Below are 21335 nucleotides of genomic sequence, written 5' to 3'. Positions count from 1 at the left end.
GATTTTTTTTTTAAGTTAATGTTTCAGATGTTGTAAAAAGAAAGTTATTTTTCATTGCTTGGGCTTCAAAGTCAGCGGTTAGAAATTTTTGATCTGGTAAATTTTGACTTCAAAGCAGATGAATAAAAATTAGAATTCTATACTGGAATGGAATGGATAGAATTCCATACTGAAAGGTTCAACAGGATGATAGAATTCCACAAAAAGGTTCAACAGTACCCAATGGCCAAGTGAAATTTCTAACCCTGGCAAAACTCATGTTTAATTCACAGAGAGAAAGAGTATCAGACAGACAGGTCTGTGCAGGCAATATCTCGTTCCTAATTGTTGACTTTAGAAAAATTGCAAGGTGGCAGTAGGGGGAGGGGGCTGCGGGGTGGTGGTGGTGGTGAAGTTGTATGGTGATTCTTCTGCAGCATTTACTTTTTTTTTGGAGTTTCTCTAGCTGTTCCAAAGTTAGGGCAGACGATGGAGAAAATCCATAGAAATTTACCCTCAAGTCTTTTGATTAGATGGGGTCTTGTGTTGGCAATAGTTAATTTTACACTGTTATATTAATATAATTTATATGAACGATGTGCTCAAACTTATCAACATTTGATCCAAATCTCATCTTACTTAGTAGCTGAACATTGAAAGTATGTCCCCTTCCTAACCAATACCCCAACTGTTAAAATGTCAGCAATATACAGAAACAGGAACTTTACCGGCTCTCAAGTGGTGGGCTGGGAGGTGGTGGGCTGGCGCACTGATGCGGTCCTTCCTCCAGTGAATTTTCCCAGTGGCGGGCTGCAAGGCAGATTGGCTGCCCACTACAAGGAGGTGGGCAACAGATTTGCAAATTTAAAGGCCCAATTAAGGGCCATTTTATGGAGCTGTCAGTATTTTGCCACCAGCTGAATAGAGGTAGTCTCCCTTCAGCAGCCATCAGACCTGGAGGGTCCATAGCCCAAAGAGGGTGCCGCAGGCAGAGAAGGAAGCCCCCACTGCCCTAAAACTCTTCCCTGAGGATTTTCCCCTCGGACCCTCAGCACACTGAATTTTTAATTTTAATGTACTTACCTGGAGGCGCCACGCAGTTGCCTGCCTTCCTCAGCAGCACCCAACTCTCCCGGGGGCTGTGCTTAGAGCTGCTGGACCTCTGATTGGGCTAATTGCATCAGCAGCTTACCCACTGTCCTTATTTGGATGACAGGTTCACAGGGTGCTGATTAGGAGTCCGTCTGCAATCATCAAGCAACTGAGAGCCTTGGACATGCTTTTTGCACCCAGTGTCAGGAAGTCTCAAAGTCCATGGTAAAGTTCGGCCCTTAGAGCCATTATGGTACAGAAGGAGGCCATTTAGTCCATAAAGTCCATGCTGGCTCTCTGTAGAGAAAGAGACAGCAAGCCCCATTCCCCCACTCTATCCCATAGCCCTGCAAGTTTATTTTCCACAAGTACACATCCTTTTGAAGTCATTGTCTCTGCTTTCAATCCCTCATAAGTATTAAGCTCCATGTCATCACTACCCGCAGCATAAAAAGTCCTTCCTTACATGCCCCCTGTATCATTTACCCAAAACCTTCAATTCCAGTCCCCTGGTCCTCATATGATCAGATAATGGGAACAGCTTTTCTTTGTCGATAATATCTAAACCGGTCATAATCTTGTACACTTCTATCAAATCTCCCCTCAATCGCCTTTGCTCCAATGAGAACTGTAGTAAAAGGGTCTGGTACATAAAGGGCTAATGTGGGACTGAGTACAGTACCGCTCACATAGTGATGCAAGGTGACACCTGACCCACAGCCAGGGTCAGTCTGGAGATGGACACAGTTGGGTTAAAACCTAGAATGGGGTCAGCTCCATACCTGTACCTTCTACTGTAAATATGTACATAGTTGTGAGTTTCTAATGAAGATTTCCTTTTAACATACTCCAGACTCGAAACAGAATCCTTCAAGAATAACCCCAGTGCAGAGTAAAGGGTTATCAGAAGCACATGACGCTGATGTAATGATGATATAACATAACATGATTGAGTAACAAGAGAACTGGAGGGAGAATTTCCAACCTCGTGCAGGGTCCTAATGTGTATATAGTAGCCGAAAATAAAGTGTAATGGTTAGAACAGATTACACAGTCTCAAGCAGCTTTCTTTGGGAGAATAGACAAGCCCCAAAGAACCACGTCTAGACCCCAAACACATGATGGAACATGGTGGCAGCGGACAGTGAGTAAAATACCCAGAAAAATTTAAGAAGCAGGTACAGACCTGATAAGTCAAGAGATCTTTGAAAGGACGGAAGGAACAGATTCAAGACACCCCAAAAAGTTGGGGCACAGTGGGTGCAGCAGATGTAAGCTGAGACACAGAGCCGGAGTCCAGACAACAGTGAGCACAGAACCAAAGCAACAAGCAGCACTAGTGAAGCAGCAACAATTCCAGGGTTCAGTAGATGCATGGAATCCACACTACCAGTTCCAGAATCATTTCGGACTGCTGATGGCTCACACAGGTCCAGAACTGGGACTACTGGAGAGAAAAAGGTTTGCAAGATAGAGAACTGCTTCTGGCTTGCACAAAGAAGATCAACATGATCAAGTCAGTACATTTACTTTATGCAGTTAGATCTATTGCTGTGATAGCAAGGCAGGGAGTTGGTGAGGCTTCAACTTCTTACAAGGACGTCCTACAAGCATTTGATTCAGATTTAAGCATTCACAGAAATTTAACTGTAGAAAGGGCAAAACTTAACAGGAGGAAACAAAGACTAGGTGAAAGAATGGATTCGTTCATCAACAATCTACACATGCTGGCAGGGAACTGTGATAATGGAATCTTAAGAGAGGAACTGATTCATGGTCAAATTGTTGGGGTCTTCGACGAAGCATTATCAGGTCTCTTATTGGCAAGAGAGGGTTTAACATTATCAAAAACCATACAAATCGCAAGGCAAACTGAGCTTAGAAAACAAAATCGGTAGTTTGTTTGCAGAGAAGGTGAGGTCCTGTGGACAAGATCAAGTGAGACTCGCGTGCAGGCCATAAGAAAGAAATTGCAGCAAAGCCTCAGCCTGCCAAAACGGGCAAAAGCACGCCAACCAAAAACCCATCTGGTTCACTAATATCCTTTAGGGAAGGAAATCTGCTGTCCTCTCCTGGTCTGGCCTACATGTGACTCCAGACTCACAGCAATGTGGTTGACTCTTAAAAATGCCCTCTGAACAAGGGCAATTAGGGATGGGCAATAAATGCTGGCCTAGCCAGTGACACCCACATCCCACGAACAAATTAAAAAACCCCGCATCCTGAAATGTCATCGATGTGGCGGGAATAAGCTACACAAGCAAGACAAACATCCAGCAAGGACAGCAGAGTGCCACAACTGTGGAAAAGTAGGCCAGTAGGCCACTTCAAAATTGCTGACAACCTGTAAGAAGAGGGAGAAAATCTTAAACTGGAGCCACATACGAGAAGTGGAAGGACTACAAATAAAGGAAGTAACCCTCCTAGAAGAGGTAAGTGATACTGCAAATAAATTTTGGAATGTTAAACTCGAAGCGGGTGGACACCCCAGAGAGTTTAAATTAGACACAGCAGCAGGGATTTCTGTTTCATCAGACGAAGTACAATGGCTCAAGCAGATTACATTGCAACTCTCATCTATCAAATTTCCAAGTCCTAAAGGGGCCACATTGAAAGTCAAAGGCCAACCCATGGCCAAGTTGAAGTACAAAGATAGGGAAATCTTCAAACCTCCCTATGTCATACAAAATCAAGCATGCTCGCTACTAAACAGAAAGGCATGCTTAAAGTTGAAGCTAATCTATGAATTCAATGAAGTTGCTGATAAGCATCGCAGCACTACATTCACAAATTAATTTCCAAAATTATTTACAGGCCTAGGGAAACTAAAGACTGAGTACCATATCACCCGACAAGCTGACGCTAAACCAATCTGCCTCTTCACACTGAGGAAAGTCCCTCACCCACTGTTGGACAAGGTCAAGGGTGAAATTGAGAACAGGTTACAGCAAGGACTTATCTCACCAGTCACCATACAACAAAATGGTGTTCAGGAATGGTCACGGTCCCAAAGCCAAATGGCTCTAAAAGAACCTACATAGATTTAACTCAATTTAACGAATCAGCGGAACATAAGATCCACCTGATGGTCTCAGTGGATCAGAATCTTGCCAAACTTGCCAAGACTACTTTATTCACCAAGTCAGATGTGATTTTGGCAGGTGCCTCTGGACAAAGAATCCAGATTGCTGACCACATTTATGATGCCATTTGGTCATTATTGTTTCAATAGATTACCATTTGGAATTGTGTCCACTTCTGAAATTTTCCAGAGAACTATGTCTCAAACCCCAGAAGGCATGGAAGAAATAATATGCCATCTGGACAACATACTTGTACATGGCTCCACAAGAAAGAGCATAGCCGCAATTAGAGCGGTCCTAAGAGTCTTATCGGATGCAGGTCTAACATTCAATGAAAAAAGTGAGTTTGCCAAGCCTATAAACAAATTTCTAGGTCACATAAGCCACTGGAATCACAGTTGATCCACAAATAGCAAAAGTAATCAGAGAATTCCCACAGCCCAGGAATGTTACTGAGCTTCGAAGATTCCTCAGGATGGTTAACCAAGTGGGCAAGTTCCTACCAAATTTGGCAGAGGTCAATGAGCCTTTGAGATAGCTGTTGAGACAGGGTCAACAGTGGTGCTGGAATGTCGACCAACAAAATGCTTTTGAAAAGATTAAACAACTTTAACCTCCTCTAAAACTTGGCACATTATGATCCAGAGTTACTGCCCATAGTAGCAGCAGATGCATCGTCAACAGGTCTGGGGGCTGCATTATTTCAAGTGCAGAGAGAGGGCAAACATAAACCAGTTTACTATGCCTCAAGATAATTATCAGAAACAGAACAAAGGTATGCCACAATCAAAAAAGCACTGGCAGCAACAGGGGCGTGCAAAAAATTCTCAGAGTACGTTATGGAATCATGGTCCAAAATTGAAAGGGTCCATAAGTCACTGGTCATTCTTCTGAACATGACAGAAATTGTGAAGATGCCGCCCAGAATCCAGTGGTTCAGATTGAGAGTAATGACCAAGACTCCATAACAGAGTATGTTCAAGGATAGTATCAAATGACAGCAGACACACTGTCGTGGATGCCATCAGAAGGAAACAAGCAAGAGGATTTACATTTCATCGAGGAGATGGAAGCATATACATCCCTAATTACTCGACGAAAAGTTGCAGGAAATAAAACAAGCTCAGCTGCAAGATAACGAGTGACTCCAGATAAGAAGGATGGCCAGACTATATCCTCAGTAATCCAGTACTACACCAATACTTTGAACAGCGCAAACGCCTCACAGACATCGATGATTTACTAGTCTTCAATGAGAGAATTGTCATTCCGAGGGCACTTCTGCTTGATATTCTTCAAGGATTTCACCAAGGTCACCAGGATAGCAAAATATCATGTGAGATCCCAGCAATCAATCTGGTGGCCAGGCATTATTTGTTCCATATAAGAAATTATTTATAATTGTCTTACATGTGCAATACATAGCCAAGAGCAAAAAGAGCCATTATTATCTTCTTTTCCATCAAAGACATCGTAGCGCCTAAGAATGGGTTTATCTGATTTTAAGGTGAAAACATTTCTTATTGCCATTGATTACTACTCAAGGTGGATTTAATTAAACAGATTGCACAGCATCATGGCAGAAGCAGTCATTTAATCACCGAAAAGAATTTATGCAACACATGGCATTCTGGACATTATAGTGTCAGGCAATGGTCCGCAATTTGCTAATTATTCCAAAATTTTACAAAGAACCATGGATTTGTTCACATTACCAGTTCATCACGTTATCGTCAAACTAATGGAGAAGCTGAGAGAGGTGTATGAGCCAAAGATTTGCTAAAGAACAAAGAAAACAGACTACAGCTTCCTATAAGGACCGCCTGTAAGGACCTCAGTTCCTTCACCTCCATCGCATCTGTTCCAATGATGCCACTTTTCTGACATGTCTTCCTTCTTCCTTAACCGGGGTCTTCCCCCCACTGTGGTTGACAGGGCCCTCAGCCGTGTCCGACCTATCTCCCGTGCCTCTGCCCTCACACCTTCCCCTCCATCCCAGAACCATGATAGGGTCCCCTTTGTCCTCACTTTTCACCCCACAAGCCTCCGCATTCAAAAGATCATCCTCTGCTATTTCCACCAACTCGAGCATGATGCCACCGCCAAACATATCGTCCCCTCATCCTCCTTGTCAGCATTCCATTAGGACCATTCCCTCCGGGACACCCTGGCAGTGATTGGTCTGATTCGATTTTTCCTTTTTGTGGACAGGACATACCATTGTCAGGCAGGTGCCTGTGTCGTGTAACAGGTTGAATAAAGGCACAGCTAGTTCTGGAGCACAAATCTTCAGTGCCACAGCCAGGATGCAGTCTGGGCCTACAGCCATTGCTGCTTACAGTGCCTTCAGTCATTTCTTAATATCATGTGGAGCTAAACGACTTGTGCGAAGATTGACATGAAGGATAGTGGGGACTCTGGAGATGTTGCAGCCACTTGGCACTTCTAGCTGAAGATGGTTGCAAATGCTTCAGCCTTATCTTTTGCACTGATGTAGTGGGTTCTGCCATCAATCAGTATGGGGATGTTTGTGGAGCCTCCTTCTCTGCTTAGTTGTTACTTGTCCACCGCCATTCATGAAGGACTGCAGAGCTTTGATCTGATCCATTGGTTGTAGGATCAATTAGCATGCCTATAGCATGCTGATTTTGCTCTTTAGTATGCACGTAGTCCTGTTTTGTAGCTTCATTACACTGGCACCTCATTTTTAAGTATCCCAGCATGCTCTCCTACACTCCGCATTGATTCAGGGTCGGTCTCCTGGCTTGATGGTAATGGTAGAGTGAGGGATATGCCAAGCCATGATGTTACAGATCGAGGTTGAATACAATTCTGCTGCTGTTGATGGCCTGGAGCGCCTCATGGATGCCCAGTTTTGAGTTGCTAGATCTGTTTTAAATCTATCCCATTTGGCACAGTAGTGCCACACAAAATGAGGGAGGGTCTCGTCAGAGTGAATAAGGGACTTCATCTCCACAAGGACTGTGTGATGGTCACTCATACCAATACTGTCATGGACATCTGCATCTGTGACAAGAAGGGTGAGGTCAAGTAGGTTCTCTCACCACCTGCCGCGGGATCTGTCTGCCAGGTATGTTCTTCAGACTCAGTCAGCTTAGTCAGTAATGGTGCTACTGAGCCACTCTTGGTGATGGACACTTAAGTCCGCCACCTAGAGTATATTCTGTGTGCCTTTGCTTCTTTCAAGTGGTGTTCAACATGGAGGAGCATTGATTTATCAGCTGAAGGACAGGGGTAGGTGGTAATCAGCAGGAGGTTTCCTTGCCTATGCTTGGCCTGATACCTGGAGACTGCATAGGGATCTAGGGTCAATGCTGAGAACCATTCCCTCCCAACTGTACTTCACTGCCACTGTATTATCACCTCTGGTGGCTCTGTCCTACCAGTGGGACAGGGCAGAAATGGTGATGAAGTCTGGGGCATTGGCTGTAAGGTATGATTTGGTATGCCAGGCTGCTACTGGATTAGTCTGTGGGACAGCTGTCCCAATTTTGGCCAAGTCCCCAGATGTGAGTGAAAACGACTTTGCAGGATCAACAGGGTTGGATGTGCCATTCCTAACAGTACTGAGGGTGTTTTTACAACACATAGACTGCAGCAGTTTGAGAAGGCAGCACACCAGCACCTTCTCAAGGGCAATTAGGGATTGGCAATAAATGCTGGCCTAGCCAGCGACGCCCACATCCCATGAATATACTAAAACAAATTTTAAAAAAAAATTTGTCTGGTGTTGTTGGCTAATGTTCGCATTTCAAATTTCCAAAAATAAAATGAACCCTGAAGTATTCTCAGTGATAACATTATACTGTATTAGAATGAAGTTCTATGTCACAATTCAAAGGCAAACTATAAATAATCAACTAGCTAAACTGCATACGAGATACTATTATGTAATATTTTACCAGCTGTCCATAAGTCCACTGTTAGTAGAAGGATGTAAAAACAAATCCAATATTTGTCAAAGGTAACAATACACAATTTCAAGCACCTTCAGCCTCATGGCAATGATTCGTCTAATAAACAGAGGCATCGCAGGGCACCTCAGTCCTGTGGAATGCACACCCTGTGCTATGTGAGAACTCCAGGATGCTTCCTGTGTCTTGGTCAACTACAGGCACAGGAACTGTCATCAACTGGAGGAACTTGAGCTTCATGTTTATCAAGGGTAAAAGTTTTAAGTTGGGGAAAGGCCAATTTTATTAAGCTGAATTGTGATTTGACAAAGTTAACTGGAAACAGCTACCTTTAAGTAAATCACTGTTAAAACAGTGGGAGACATTCAAGGAGAAGCCAAAGACAGTTCAGAACAAATATGTCCCCACAAAGAAAAAAGGGTGGGACTCTCAAATCGAGAGCCTCCTTGTTCACCCTACCCCTGGATGTCAAAAAGCATATAGAGTAGGATAGGTGAAAAAAGAAAACTTATGGCAGATGCCAAGAGCTCGATGTGCACAAACGCTTAGGAGAACATAGAAAGCGCAGGGTGAAACTAAAAAGGAGATTACAAAAGCAAAGGGAGGGCATGAAAAAATATTGGTAAATAAAATCAAGGAAAACCCAAAGATGTTTTATTCGTGCATAAATAGCAAAAGGATAACTAAGGAAAGAATAGGGCAAGTTGGAGACCAAAACATGAACATTTTGCGTCTGCTTTCATAGACGGTAAGGACGAAGCAGACACTGTTGTTAAGGAGGAAGAGTATGAAATATTGGATGGGATAAGCATAGTGAGGAAGGAAGTACTAAAAGTGGTAAATCACAAGGCTTGAATGAAATGTATCCCAGACTGCTAAAAGGAGCAAGGAAAGAAACAGCGATGGCTCTGACCATCACTTTCCAATTCTCTCTAGCATGGTGCTGGAAGACAGGAGAACTGCTCAAAGTGAGTAAAGAATAACCAAGAATATTAGAGGCTTTCCCTCGATTGTGGGCAAATTATTGGACAAAAATTCAAAGCAGCAGTATAAATTGTCATTCAGAGAGGCGCTGATCAAGGGCAGTCAGCATGGATTTGTTAAGAGAAGGTTGTGTCTGTCTGACGTGATTGAAGTTTCTGAAGTAGTATCAAGGAGGGTTGATGAGGATAGCACGTTTGTCTAGTCTACATGGACTCGAGCAAGGTTTTGCCAAGGTCCCACAGGTCAGAAAATTACAAGTTCATGGGATCCAAGCAAAAGTGGCAAGTTGGCTCCAAAATGGGCTCATTTGCAGGAAACAAAGGATTATAGCCTTTGGGTGTTTTTGTGACTGGAAGGCTGCTTCCAGTGAGGCTCTACAGGTCTCAGTACTGGAGTTCTTGCTGTTTGTGGTACAACTCAATGATTTAGACTTACATGTAGGGGGCACAAATAAGGAGTTTGCAGATGATATGAAAATTGGCTGTGTGGTTGGAGTGAGGAAGATTGCAAGGAGATATCAATGGACTGGTCAGGTAGGTAGAAAAGTGGCAAATGGAATTCAATTCAGAGAAGTGTGAGGACACATTTGGGGAGGACACATAAGGCAAGGGAATACAAAATAAATGTTAGTATGCTTAGAAGTTTGGAGGAACAGAAGTATCTTGGGGACCCATCAACAATGGCCCTTGGTCTATAGATCCCTGAAGGATGTTAAGGTGTCCAAGAAACGACACAGGATACTTATCTTTATTTGCCAAGGCACAGAATAGTAGAACAGTGAACTTATGATAAAACTGTATAAACACCAGTTAGACAGCAACTAGAGTACCGTGTTCAATTCTGGTCACTGCATTACAGGAAGGGTGTGATCACGTTGTACAGAACAAGATTTACGAGGATGTCGTGGTGTGTAAAATTATGAGGGGCCATGATAGAGGGGATGAGAAGGATCTATTTTGTTAGTGGAGAGGTCAATACCCAGGGGGCACAGATTTCAACTAATTTGATAGAAGGATTAGAGGGGAGTTGAGAAGTAATGGATTCACCCAGAGGGTGGTTGGGGTCTGGAACTCACTGCCTGAAAGGATGGTAGAGACAGAAACCCTCATTGTATTTGAAAAAACTTGGATATACACTTGAGGTGCCATAACCTACAGGACTACAGACAAAAACTAAGATGGGATTAGATTAGATAGCTCCTTCTTGGCTGGCTTGGACAGAATGCACTCAATGGCTTCCTGTGCCATAAATCTTTTGGTGTTCTATATTTCTATCAGTGAGAAAAGGAGATCAAAAGCTTTGGAGAAAAATTTGTATTAATCAATCTTACCGAGTGAAGCATAGGCTCCTGCAGGGATATTAGATGCAGTTAAACGGCTTGCTGCTGTGTGTCCCGTGGTATGCCGTGATTTTGCAGATGCAGCAGCATTCACATCTATGTCACTTCTAGAACGCTGCAAACCACCAGGGGTAGCCACAGACTTAGCACTTGGGCCTGAAACAAACAAGGGAAAGATTCGGAAATTTAGGTGTTATTTGAAAAATGTTCAAATGTAATATTAGACTGAAGCTCTTTAAAAAAAAAGTCAACATCATAAAGTTGACCAAACAAAATTATCAAGGATAGACAGCGAATAAAAATAAAATAATAGGAATGGAATGATCTCAACTATGATTAAATAGCTGTATCACAAAGGAATATCTATCTGCCCATTTCAAAAACAGAATTAACAATCCATATTGTATAACAGAGTGGAAAGGAGAACTAAAATAAAGGGAAAATACTGTGGATGCTGGAAATCAAACAAAAACAAAAAATGCTGGAAAAACTCAGCAGGTCTGACAGCATCTGTGGAGAGAGAGAGACGGAGATAATGTTTCGAGTCCGTATGACTCTTCTTCAGACTTTGTGGCTTGTTGGCTAAGAAATTAAAGGGCTCTTAAAAGAAATCCTGCTTTTCAGAGATACTGCTGTTGAAGGAGACTCATATGGACTCGAAACATTATCTCTGAAACATTATCTCCACAGATGCTGTCAGATCTGCTGAGTTTTTCCAGCATTTTTTGTTTCCATTTCGGAAAGATGAATTACGCTGAAGATTCCAAAGTCTTATTTTCTTACTGTGCTGAGTCAAATAGTTTCAGCCAAGGCAGTGGTTCGGGTGCTACAAAAGAATATAAGCAGCAATGTCATTGGAAGTCCACAACCTTCATGTTCCTCTCCAAGTCACTTACCATCCTGACTTACACAAACATAACTTGCATTATTGTCAATGGATCAAAAACCTGGACTTCCCTACCTAACCACCATTTTAAGCTTTGCAGCTATTCAGGAAGAAGATCCTCTCACCATTATGTCCTTTCAGGGCAACTTGGAATGGACAATGAATGCAGCCTCGCCAGCAACACTCTTAACTGGAGAACAAATACATAAAGGGCCGAGACAAAACTGGGCTTTGTGGCCTGTTGGCTAAGAAATGAAACGGCTCTTAAAAGAAATTCTGCTTTTCAGAGATACTGCTGTTGAAGTACATTTGTTCAACTTATATTACTTTAAAGATTACAGTTCCATTTTCCCCTAAAAATACTTTTACTATCAAAGGATATTTGAACAGCTGATGTAGCCTAAATGCAACCCTAAACGCAATCAAAGCAATCTGTGGAGCAATATATTCATCGGTAATGGATCTTGCTCTCAAATCCATATAAACAGTTGCTTAAGTAAGGCGAGAGAGAGAGAAACCAGGAAATTATAGACCTGCTAGTCTACATCTGTTGTGGAAAAGTTATTGGAATCTATAATTAAGGCCATGGAATAGTGCACTTAAGAGGATTTGAGCTTTTCAGAAAAAGCCAACAAGGATTTGTAAAGAATTGGTCATGTCTAACAAACTTAATTCAATGTTTTGAGGCAGTAACCAAAGTAGCAGATGGCGAATGTCTATAGATGTAGTTCATGTGGGCATCCAGAAGGCATTATATAAGGTTCCACAAAAGAGACTGTTAGCTGAAATTAAAGCTCATGGAATTGAAAACCAGGTTAGGAAATTAGTTAGGTAGTAGAAAACAGAGGGTAGGGATAATGGGTGTGCACTTGAATTGATAGGAAGTGACTAGTGATGTCCTGCAAGGATCTGAGCTGGGACCTTAACTATTCAGTATATTTGTTAGAAATTTAGATAACACAAGAGAGCCATATATTCAAGTATGACAACACAAAAACTGGTGGCATAGCACGTAGTAGAGGTAGGAACTAAAAATTATAAAAGCAACATTGATAGATTGAGTGAGTAAACTTATGGCAGATGGATTTCAACGAAGCTTAGGATGAGATCATCCATTTTGGAGCAAAAAAGGATAATTGGAATGCTTTTCAAATTTTGAAAAGCTAGGGGTCCGTGTACACAGATCTTTAAAATAGAATCTGGTACAAAAAAAAAATAAAAATAATAATGGAATGTTAGCCTTTATAACTAGAGGGCGAGAATATAAAGGGTAAGAAGTTTTGCTACAGCTTTACAAAGCCTTTGTTAAACCCCATCTAGAATATTGTGTACAATTTCTAGGCACCAAACCCTTGGAAGGATATGCATTGGAGGTTCACCAGAATGTTGCCACGGTTCCAAGAATTAGATTATGAGGAGAGATTACATAAAGTAGGTCTGTGTTTCCCTGAATATAGAAGGCTAAGGGGAGCTTTGATTGAAGTTTTCAGGATTTTTAAAAGGGTAGATGGAAGCATTTTCTGCTTGTGTGGGATTCTAGAACAAGAGAACCTAATCTTAAAATCTGAGCCAGGCCATTCAGGAAATAAGTTAGGAAAATGCTTCACGCAAAGGGTGTCAGAGGTGTGAAGCTCAATTAATAATTTTAAATTGGAGATCAACTGACTTTTATTGAAAAGGGTATAATGAATATGAAGCCAAAATAGGTGGATGGAGTTAAGTTACAGGTTAGCCATGATTTCACTGAATGCCAAAACAGGGTGGAGGCCTCAGTGGCCAACAGCTATTCCTATGTTTGTTCCAGTAGAGTATTGTAGGCCTATAATTTACTTTTGGACTGGAGAAGACTTTGTAAAATGGCCAGTTAAATGTGCTGAGAGTGTTACATGTGCTTGATAGCATGCCTTTCAACCAATGTTATATTTGCTGGAAAATTCATTGACCAAGAATATATTTGTCAATGACTCTCATTGTACAGGCTCATGGTTCATTTCTTGAACAGTAGATTTCCCAGTGGAGGAGATGAACTGACAGTCTACACAAGATTTTACAAAGACCCTGTACACCAATTTCAGCATTACATTTTGCCAACTTGTTTTTGTTGATCTAGAAATTTGCAACCATGGTCCATCAGGATGTGGTCATGCCAAATGCATTTGTCTGACAGGGTGTTCTGGACAATGCCCATTCCAAGTTTTGGGACCCCAGGAATAATAATATTAAGACTTCGGGGCAATACTCACATTAAACTTGTGTATTTGGAGCTTTGATCCGACAGCTTTCCCTTGAGCAATATAACAAGTGTTTCTCCTTTGCGGGAAACTTATTTCAAATTATGATGTAGAAGACATCTAAGTTTCAGGTTCATTATTATTTAAATAAATTAGTATTAAGGGCAATAAAGACAATCAGTACTGCTGGTGTTTTGATACCAAGATGCTGGTGAATCCCAGCATCAACTGAAGTCTTGAAGAGATCAGCATCAATATTTTCTTGGCAGCAAGTGATGCCAGCATGAGTTCAGCACCCGGTGACTGGGTATGGCTGAAACTTTGTAGGCTAAGTATGCTGGTGCTTTTCTGGAGAAAGCTTGATCTGAACAACCTGAAAAATGCAAGACAGCTGTCCCTTTAGTGTACCCAAACCAAACTTGATATCGCAGAATCACTTTTTTAAAAATGAGTATTTTAGGTAAAAGTCATAAGGTTCAATAACTGTGAAGCTATCTTGCATAAAATGCACATCATCAAAACCAGAGCACTTCGACAGTTTTTAGGTTTCAGGACACGTGTTAAAACCTGCTACTATCATGACAGTAAATTATGCAACCTATAAATGGTCAATGCTGTGTAATGGATGACAAGACAAGTAACTGGGTCACCTCCAGTAGAGTTAGTGGGCAGAATTGTCGCAGATTTGCACAAAGTGCAGTAGTGGGAGGGAAAAGTGATCATTTACCCACTGGCCGCAATGTCTTCTCACACTGTATCAACCCAATCCCACTGCATTAATTATGCATTCACAGGAAACACGTCGTTTTGATGTTGGGCGGGCTCTCATTCGCCCACCATGCCATAACCTCACCACTTCCTCACGCTGGGCACCATATTTAAAATGCAGTCATACGCATATCTCTCAGTGCTTTCAGCCCAGGACTGCTGCACAGAAGACATGGCCCCGAAAGGCAAGATGACTGCAGCCAGCAGGTTTAATGACGCGTCCCTCAAGCATCTTTTGGATGCAGTGGAAGCCCGCTGTGATGTCCTCTATCCCTGCTCTGGCCACAGGATGGTCAGCAACATCACCAATCCAGCTTGGCAGGCAGTGGCTAGCGTCAACGTCCTACAAAGGAGGACAGCCGCCCAGTGCCGATAAAGGATGAATGGTCATCTCCATTCCGCTAGGGTAAGACACTTTTCTCAGCACTCAACTCACACACTCACAAACACATCACACATCCACAGGGATCTCACACCTCCAGGGACAATACCACTAACTCTCACACACACCCTCACTTCTTCATCAGGTTCATATCCTCTGGAACTCGCATGCTTATCCCAGCCATGGCTCCGCTCACCACACAAACATTTCATGCTGTGCCAAGAGTCCTGCTCACACTCTCTCCATCTGTTTTCATGCAGGAGAAGCTGGCTCACAACAGCAGTGAGAGCTCCTAGACCGGGCTGGAGTGGATAACATTAAACCCCTCACTTAATTTGAGGAGCATGCCAACGCACTGACTGTTGAGGACTGCCTGCAGCGATGGTGAGGTCAGCGGCGAACACCCACCTGAGGATCCAGCACCATATCATCCCTCCCTCGATGCAAATGTGAGTGCTCTCTCTCCTGCTTTTGACTCTGCTGTCATGAACCAATTACCTCTACTTAGGTTCACAGGGAGCTCTGCCAAACAACTGACACCTTCAGCCAGCAAGTCCCTCAGCTCCATCCAGGTCCGCACCTCCAGCCAAGAGGACTCCTCTTCCACTAATGAGCTGGAAGACCTGTCCTACACTTATCTACACCATCCACCAGTGCAGAGAGACACACCTCTGTGGCACCGAGACCTAGAACAGACTCAGGTTCACAATCTGCTGGTCACCGCAAGGACACGTATTAGCAGGAGGAGGAGGCAGGTTCAGCCAAGCTCCCTGGCACTCGAAGGACTGTTGGGGAAGAGGCACCCGTGAGGTCCGAGTCAGATGACAAGCCTCTGGATTTGGCCTTCCAACTCATCCTGGAGAGTCAACAGAAGGCGGGGGAACATCACGCAGAGCTGTTGGAAGCCTTCAACAGAGTGGCACATGAGTCAGAGGAGTGTGTGCGCCTGGTCTCTAATGAACTGGTGCTCACTTTCTCATCCTCTGTCACCACTGAGGGAGCAGCTGGCCCACAGGAGGACAGCAATAGGAAGCTGGGGCCCCCAAAGCTGGTGACCCAAGCCGAAGTCATCAGAGACAACAGGGCCAACCATTGCACAGACTGTCCCCCCGATGCGATGTCAGGGCAACATCTAGAAGGTCTAAGGTGTTCAAAAGTTCAGAAATTCTGATCACAATTGGTTGCACGGGAGAACACATTTTGTCACTTTACAATCTGAAACTATATTCACTTGCACTAAATAATGTGTAATGTTGTCTTTCAGCTTCATTGACAGACTTCATGAGTCCTGTCCCTGCATCCACCCGCCCCACCACGAGCAGTTCAGCTGCACGCAACCAGCACATGGTGATTCTGGAGGGAGAAGTGTGTGGGGCAGGGGCTTTCAAAGCCTCGTGCAAGCACTCTCTCACGCACTTGGATCATTCCCACATCACATTCACCTCAATGTCCTGCGCATTTTCAATGCTGCTTGCTGGGGTTTGCTTTCAGTTGTCCATCTGAGCTGATCTGCATCTCCGCTTACACACTGATCACACTCCAATGCAGCACCTGTTCCTGCCCACGACTCTCGTTTCACTTTCGATTAGCTAGCATGGCGTGGCTAACATTTTTTGTGCGGTCCCCTGCCCTTTCCCATCCCCCAGCCACCCATTTCCTCTCCCTCATCACTGTTGACCCTCCCTGGCATCACCTTCCACTAGCACCTACCAGCCACAACCCTTTTCTTTCGAGAATGTTCAGGTGAAAGTGCACATTCCGTCCTTCCTGAATTTCCCACCCCCATCCACAATAACCTTCTTGACCTCCTCCCTCCCACCCCCAGGGTCCGTGTCTGCCTCCGAGTCCCCGCCAACCACCCTAGCCGTCCCTTCTACTGATACCATCGCACCCTCACCCTCCCACCCTACTGCCTCACTCTGCCCTCAGTCATTCTCACCATTCCCTCCTAGCACGCCCACCTTCAGTTTGCTCCCCAGAAAGCAGTCATGGACTCAACAGACCACTCCCCTGCACGTTCACCTGGACATCAGCCTGCCCCATCTGGACCCCTTCCCTTCTTGGAATCCTTCGCAGCCCACCACCCCCCCCTCACTCTTGGAACTCCTTCCCCAACCCCTCCAGACTCCTCCCTCTGTCCTTACTCCTTCTTTGTTACTGACTCATTGCTTCACCCTTAATTCTTCCTCCCAGTGGACTCCTTCCTCCCCCGGAAGTCCTTCCCTCCTCTGAACTCCTTCCCCGCCTCTGAATTTCCCTTATGCCTTCCTCCCCGCTTACACCTACCTCCCCAGTTGCCATATTCTCCCCCTTCCTCCCCCATACACCTTCTCTACCCTCCCAACCTCACCGCCTCCGACACCTTAGTTCCTCCCTCTCAACCTCACCCTCCCCGACACCTTCGTTTCCCCCCTCCCAACCTCACCCCTCCAAGACACCTTCATTTCCCCCACCCGACACCTTCGCTCCCCCCCTCATCTCACCCCCCACCCCACCCTCGAACACGCCTTTCTCTCCCAGTCGAACCTAGACCTTCCACCCCCACCCCCCGGTACATCTTCCTCTCCCAAACACAGCTGGACCTTCCTCTCCGTCTCCTCGATGATCATCCATTGTGAGCAGACCCTCAACTGTGATTTTCTGTGAGCTGCTTCGCAGCAGAGCCATGTCCATCAGAATCTAACCAGCATGCGATGTACATTCCTCCAGTGTCCTGTTGCTGTCAGGCTCCAGCATATTCTGCTCCTCGAATGCCCGTGATGTGATGGTTAGTCCTGAATTCTGCACGTCACACTTATCAAGATGTGTTCTGCACCAGCATGTTTTCCCACTGTGGGCGGACAATCCAGCGTGGGGGGGTGTGGGGGGGATGATTCCAGCGGGCTGGGCTTATAACGCTATGCAGATGTATTAGAATGAGGTTCCCAATGTACAGCAGTAGAAAACGCTGCCCACCATTGATGGGCAGGGCGGACGATCGCAAACTGGTTTAACAATGTTGTGAAACTGATTTTTGGCCTTCTTACCATATTGTCTGCTCACGCCACCAAACATGCCTGACACCAGCAGGCATGGAAAATTCTGCCCAATGGATTTGGGTGAACGAGCCCCTGGAGAATGGTCATATGACCTTACAGAGAAAATGCCATTAAAAAGTTTGTAAGCTAATCCTTGAATCAGCTAATGGCATCCTGAGTCATGGCGCAGCTGCAACACACAATAAGTCAATGGAAGGGCAACCACAGGCAGCTTGAAGCACTACACCAAGATTCAAGACTTTGCCTTATAAAGTGATGTGGAGGACTCACAGGAGCTCTGATGAAAGCACACCGCTGATAATGAGCAACAGTGTTGGAAGACTTTGTCAGAAATTTGAGCCAACAGTGGTTCAAACATGGAGGCAGGCAGTTAATTTTGATGCAGGTAATTGACTAATACTGAAGGGGGTATTGCATGTTCTCAGTCAAGCTGCGAAATACACTGTTCTGAGGCCATAGCCCTTTGCATGTTACTGGGCTCAATTTTCTGTGCCTGCTGGCATCAAGTATCATGGTGGGCGAGTAGACAATATGGCGGGAAGGCCAAAAATCAGCTTCACAATGCCGTGAAACCAGTTTGCATCATCCGCTCCGCCCGTCAACGGCAGGCTGCGCTTCCCATGGCGTACGTCAGGAATTTCATTGTAATACGTCTGCATATCATTTTAAGCTCGGAGGGCGGGTGGGGGGAGAGAAGAAGCTAAGGGGGCAGGGAAGGATGGCCAGGTGAATGTGCAAGGGAGGGATCTGTGGAGTCGATGACTGCCTCCTGGGGAGTGAAATGGTAGGAGGCAATGGTGCAGACAGGGGGCAGACTGAGCCGGTAGGGTGAGGGTGCAACTGCATTGGTAGAAGGGCTGGCGAGGGTAGTTGGTGGGGACTCAGAGGCAGACATGTAACCCTGGGGGTGGAAATGAGGAAGTTGGAGGCGTCAATGTGGTTGGGGGAGGGATTTTCAGGAAGGTAGGGAACTTGCACGTTCACCTGGACATCCCCAAAAGTAAATGGTTCTGGCTGGTAGGTGACAGTGGGGAGGTGAAAGGTGATGCCAGGGGGCAGTCAATAGTGATGGGGGAAAGGACATGCTGACTGGGGGAGGGGAAAGGATGTGGGGGGTGGAGCTAAAGACAAATGTGACAAGCACCATGCTTCTAAAACCAAAAGTGAAGGGACACTCGTGTTGGGGCAGGAACAGGTGCTGCATGGGAGTGTGATCAGTGGGTGGGTGGAAATGCAGGTCAGGTCAGATGGACAACTGAAAGAGAACCCCAGCAGGCAGCATTGAAAATACTCAGGACATTGAAATGAGTGTGATGGAGGAATGATCTGCGTGCGAGGGAATGCTTGCATGAAACTCCGAAATGTCCTGCCATACACAGACTTCTTCCTCCAGAATCACTCGTGGGCCAGCTGCGTGCAGCTGAACTGGTGGGGGAGGGGTGCAGTGGAAGGACTTGCGAAGCCTGTCAAGGAAGCTGAAAGACACCATTACACATTATTCAGTGAAAGTGAATATATGTTCAGATTATAAAGTGACGAAACGTCTTCACCCATGCAACCAACGGTGCTCAGAATTTCTTAACTTTCTAGGCCTACCACTTCTAGGTGCTGCCCTGACATCTGCAGCAGGGGTGGAGACAGCCTGTGCGATGGTTGGCCCTGTTGCCTTTGGCATGGGTCCTCTGGACAGCTGAGGCCTTGGGGGCCCCGGCTTGCTTTGGCTGTCCTTCTGTGGGCCAGTTGCTCCCTCTGCGGTGACAGAGGACAAGGTTGAGGGGGTCACAGGCAAAGGGGACTCAGAACAAGAGGAGAGCCTCTGAAATTCCTGAGTGGATGACCCAGGAGTGTCCAGCTGTTGCTCCTTCTCCCTTTGTGTGCCCGAATGGCCCTGGCCTTACTCCCTGAGGGGAGGAAGCACCTGCAGGGACGTCGAGGTGCCCCATTTCACTCTGGTGTTGCCACTGCAGGAAGTCACACATGGTTGCCGTGATGGAGTGCAGGTCTGCGCGCATCTCTGCATTCTGCTGGATCACGGTCTCCATGGCGCCTAGCATCCTTCCCACGGAGCCCACATATGGGCAGAGAGCAGGCAGACGCACTCCTCTGTTGAGGGCTTCCAACAGCTCTACATGATGTTCCCCTGCCTTCTGCTGACTCTCCAGAATGTGTCGGAAGGCCGAATGCAGAGGCTTCTCATCTGATTCGGATCTCACAGATACCTCTTCCACAGCAGTCCTCCAAGAGCCAGGGAGCTTGGCTGAACCTGCCTCCCCTGGCTACAGATACATATCCTTGCGGTGACAACCAGATTGTGAATCCAAGCATGCTCTAGATCTAGGTCCAACTGAGCTGTGGGTCTCTGTGCTGGTGCAGGGTATTGGTAAGCACTGTGACAGATCTTCCAGGCTGCTTATTTCCAGCTCAATGGAGGTGGTGTTCTCTTGGCTGGAGGTGAAGACCTGGATGAAGCTGAGGGGCAGGCTGGCTGAAGGTGTCGGTCGCTTGGCAGAGCTCCATGTGAACCAAAGTAGAGATAATTAGCGCACAGCAGCAGAGTCAAAAGCAGGAGAAAGCGCACTCTCAGTTGCTTTGAGAGGGATGACGTGGTGCAGGGTCCTCACAAGGGTGTTTGCCGCCAACCTTACTGTCGTCACAGGCATGGTCCACATCCTCACCAGTCAGCACGTTGGCATGTTTCTCCAAATGAGTGAGGGGTCTAATGTGGGCCACTCCACCTCCAGTCTGGGAATTCTCCCTGGTATTGTCAGCCACCTTCTCCTGCATGAAAACAGATGGAGAGAGTGTGAGCAGGATGCATGGCACTCCGTGGAATGTGTGTGTGGTGGGTGGAGCCGTGGATGGGATGAGGACGTGAGTTCCAGAGGATATGAGCCTGATGGAAATGTGAAGGTGCGAGAGGCTGTTAGTGGTGTTGTCCCTTGAGGTATGAAACCCCTGTGGATGTGTGATGAGTTTGTGTGTGAGAGGGTTGAAAGTGATGAGAAGAGTGACTTACCCTGGCAGAACGGATAAGACCATTCATTCTCTTTCGGCACTGGGTGGCTGTCCTCTTTTACGTTGGCTCTGACCACCGCCTTTTATGCTGGGTTTGTCACCTTGCATCGCCCAGAGCAGGGGTAGAGGACATCATGGCAGGCCTCCACAGATTCTGAAAGGAATTCCAGTTATGTGTCACTGAATCGGGGGGACTGCAGTTTTCTTGCCTTTCAGGTCTTCTGTGCAGCAGTCCTAGTGCACTTTAATATGGCACCTCGCACGAGGAGATGGTGTGGCAGGCGAATCGGAGGCTGCCCGCCAGCAAAATGGAGTGTTTCCCGGGAATGCATGATTAATGAGGCAGATTGGGGTGATACGGCATGAAAAGCCGCCATTGCGGCCAGTGGGTAAAACATTCTTTTTCCTGCCTGCTACTGCACTTAGTGCAAATTTGGGATGATTCCGCCCCTGTTTTAAGGAAGAAGAATATTGTATATAAACGCATATTTATGAATTAAGATATTCCAAAGTACTCCATGGTATATAAATTAATTTTAAGTTTATTTATTGTTGTTTTGTAGGCAAATGCAGCATACAATTTCTGCAAGGTCCGAAAAATAG

At 45.5% G+C, this 21335-nt stretch overlaps 1 protein-coding gene across 14 annotated transcripts in view; it reads right to left on the bottom strand.

The window, feature by feature from the left end:
- Positions 1 to 21335, bottom strand: part of clasp2 (cytoplasmic linker associated protein 2) — a 570512-nt gene that overhangs the window by 234901 nt on the left and 314276 nt on the right. For all 14 annotated transcript variants that reach the window (XM_078540120.1, XM_078540106.1, XM_078540107.1 and 11 more), the window contains exon 18: positions 10404 to 10568. In XM_078540120.1, coding sequence (XP_078396246.1) covers positions 10404 to 10568 — 165 coding nt within the window. The remainder of the gene's footprint in view (positions 1 to 10403; positions 10569 to 21335) is intronic.

Source organism: Cetorhinus maximus, chromosome 4, assembly GCF_964194155.1.
Source record: "Cetorhinus maximus chromosome 4, sCetMax3.hap1.1, whole genome shotgun sequence".
NCBI classification, from domain to species: Eukaryota; Metazoa; Chordata; class Chondrichthyes; order Lamniformes; family Cetorhinidae; genus Cetorhinus; species Cetorhinus maximus.
The sequence above is the reverse complement of the archived record's forward strand: the minus strand, read 5'-3'. Positions and strand labels throughout refer to the sequence as shown.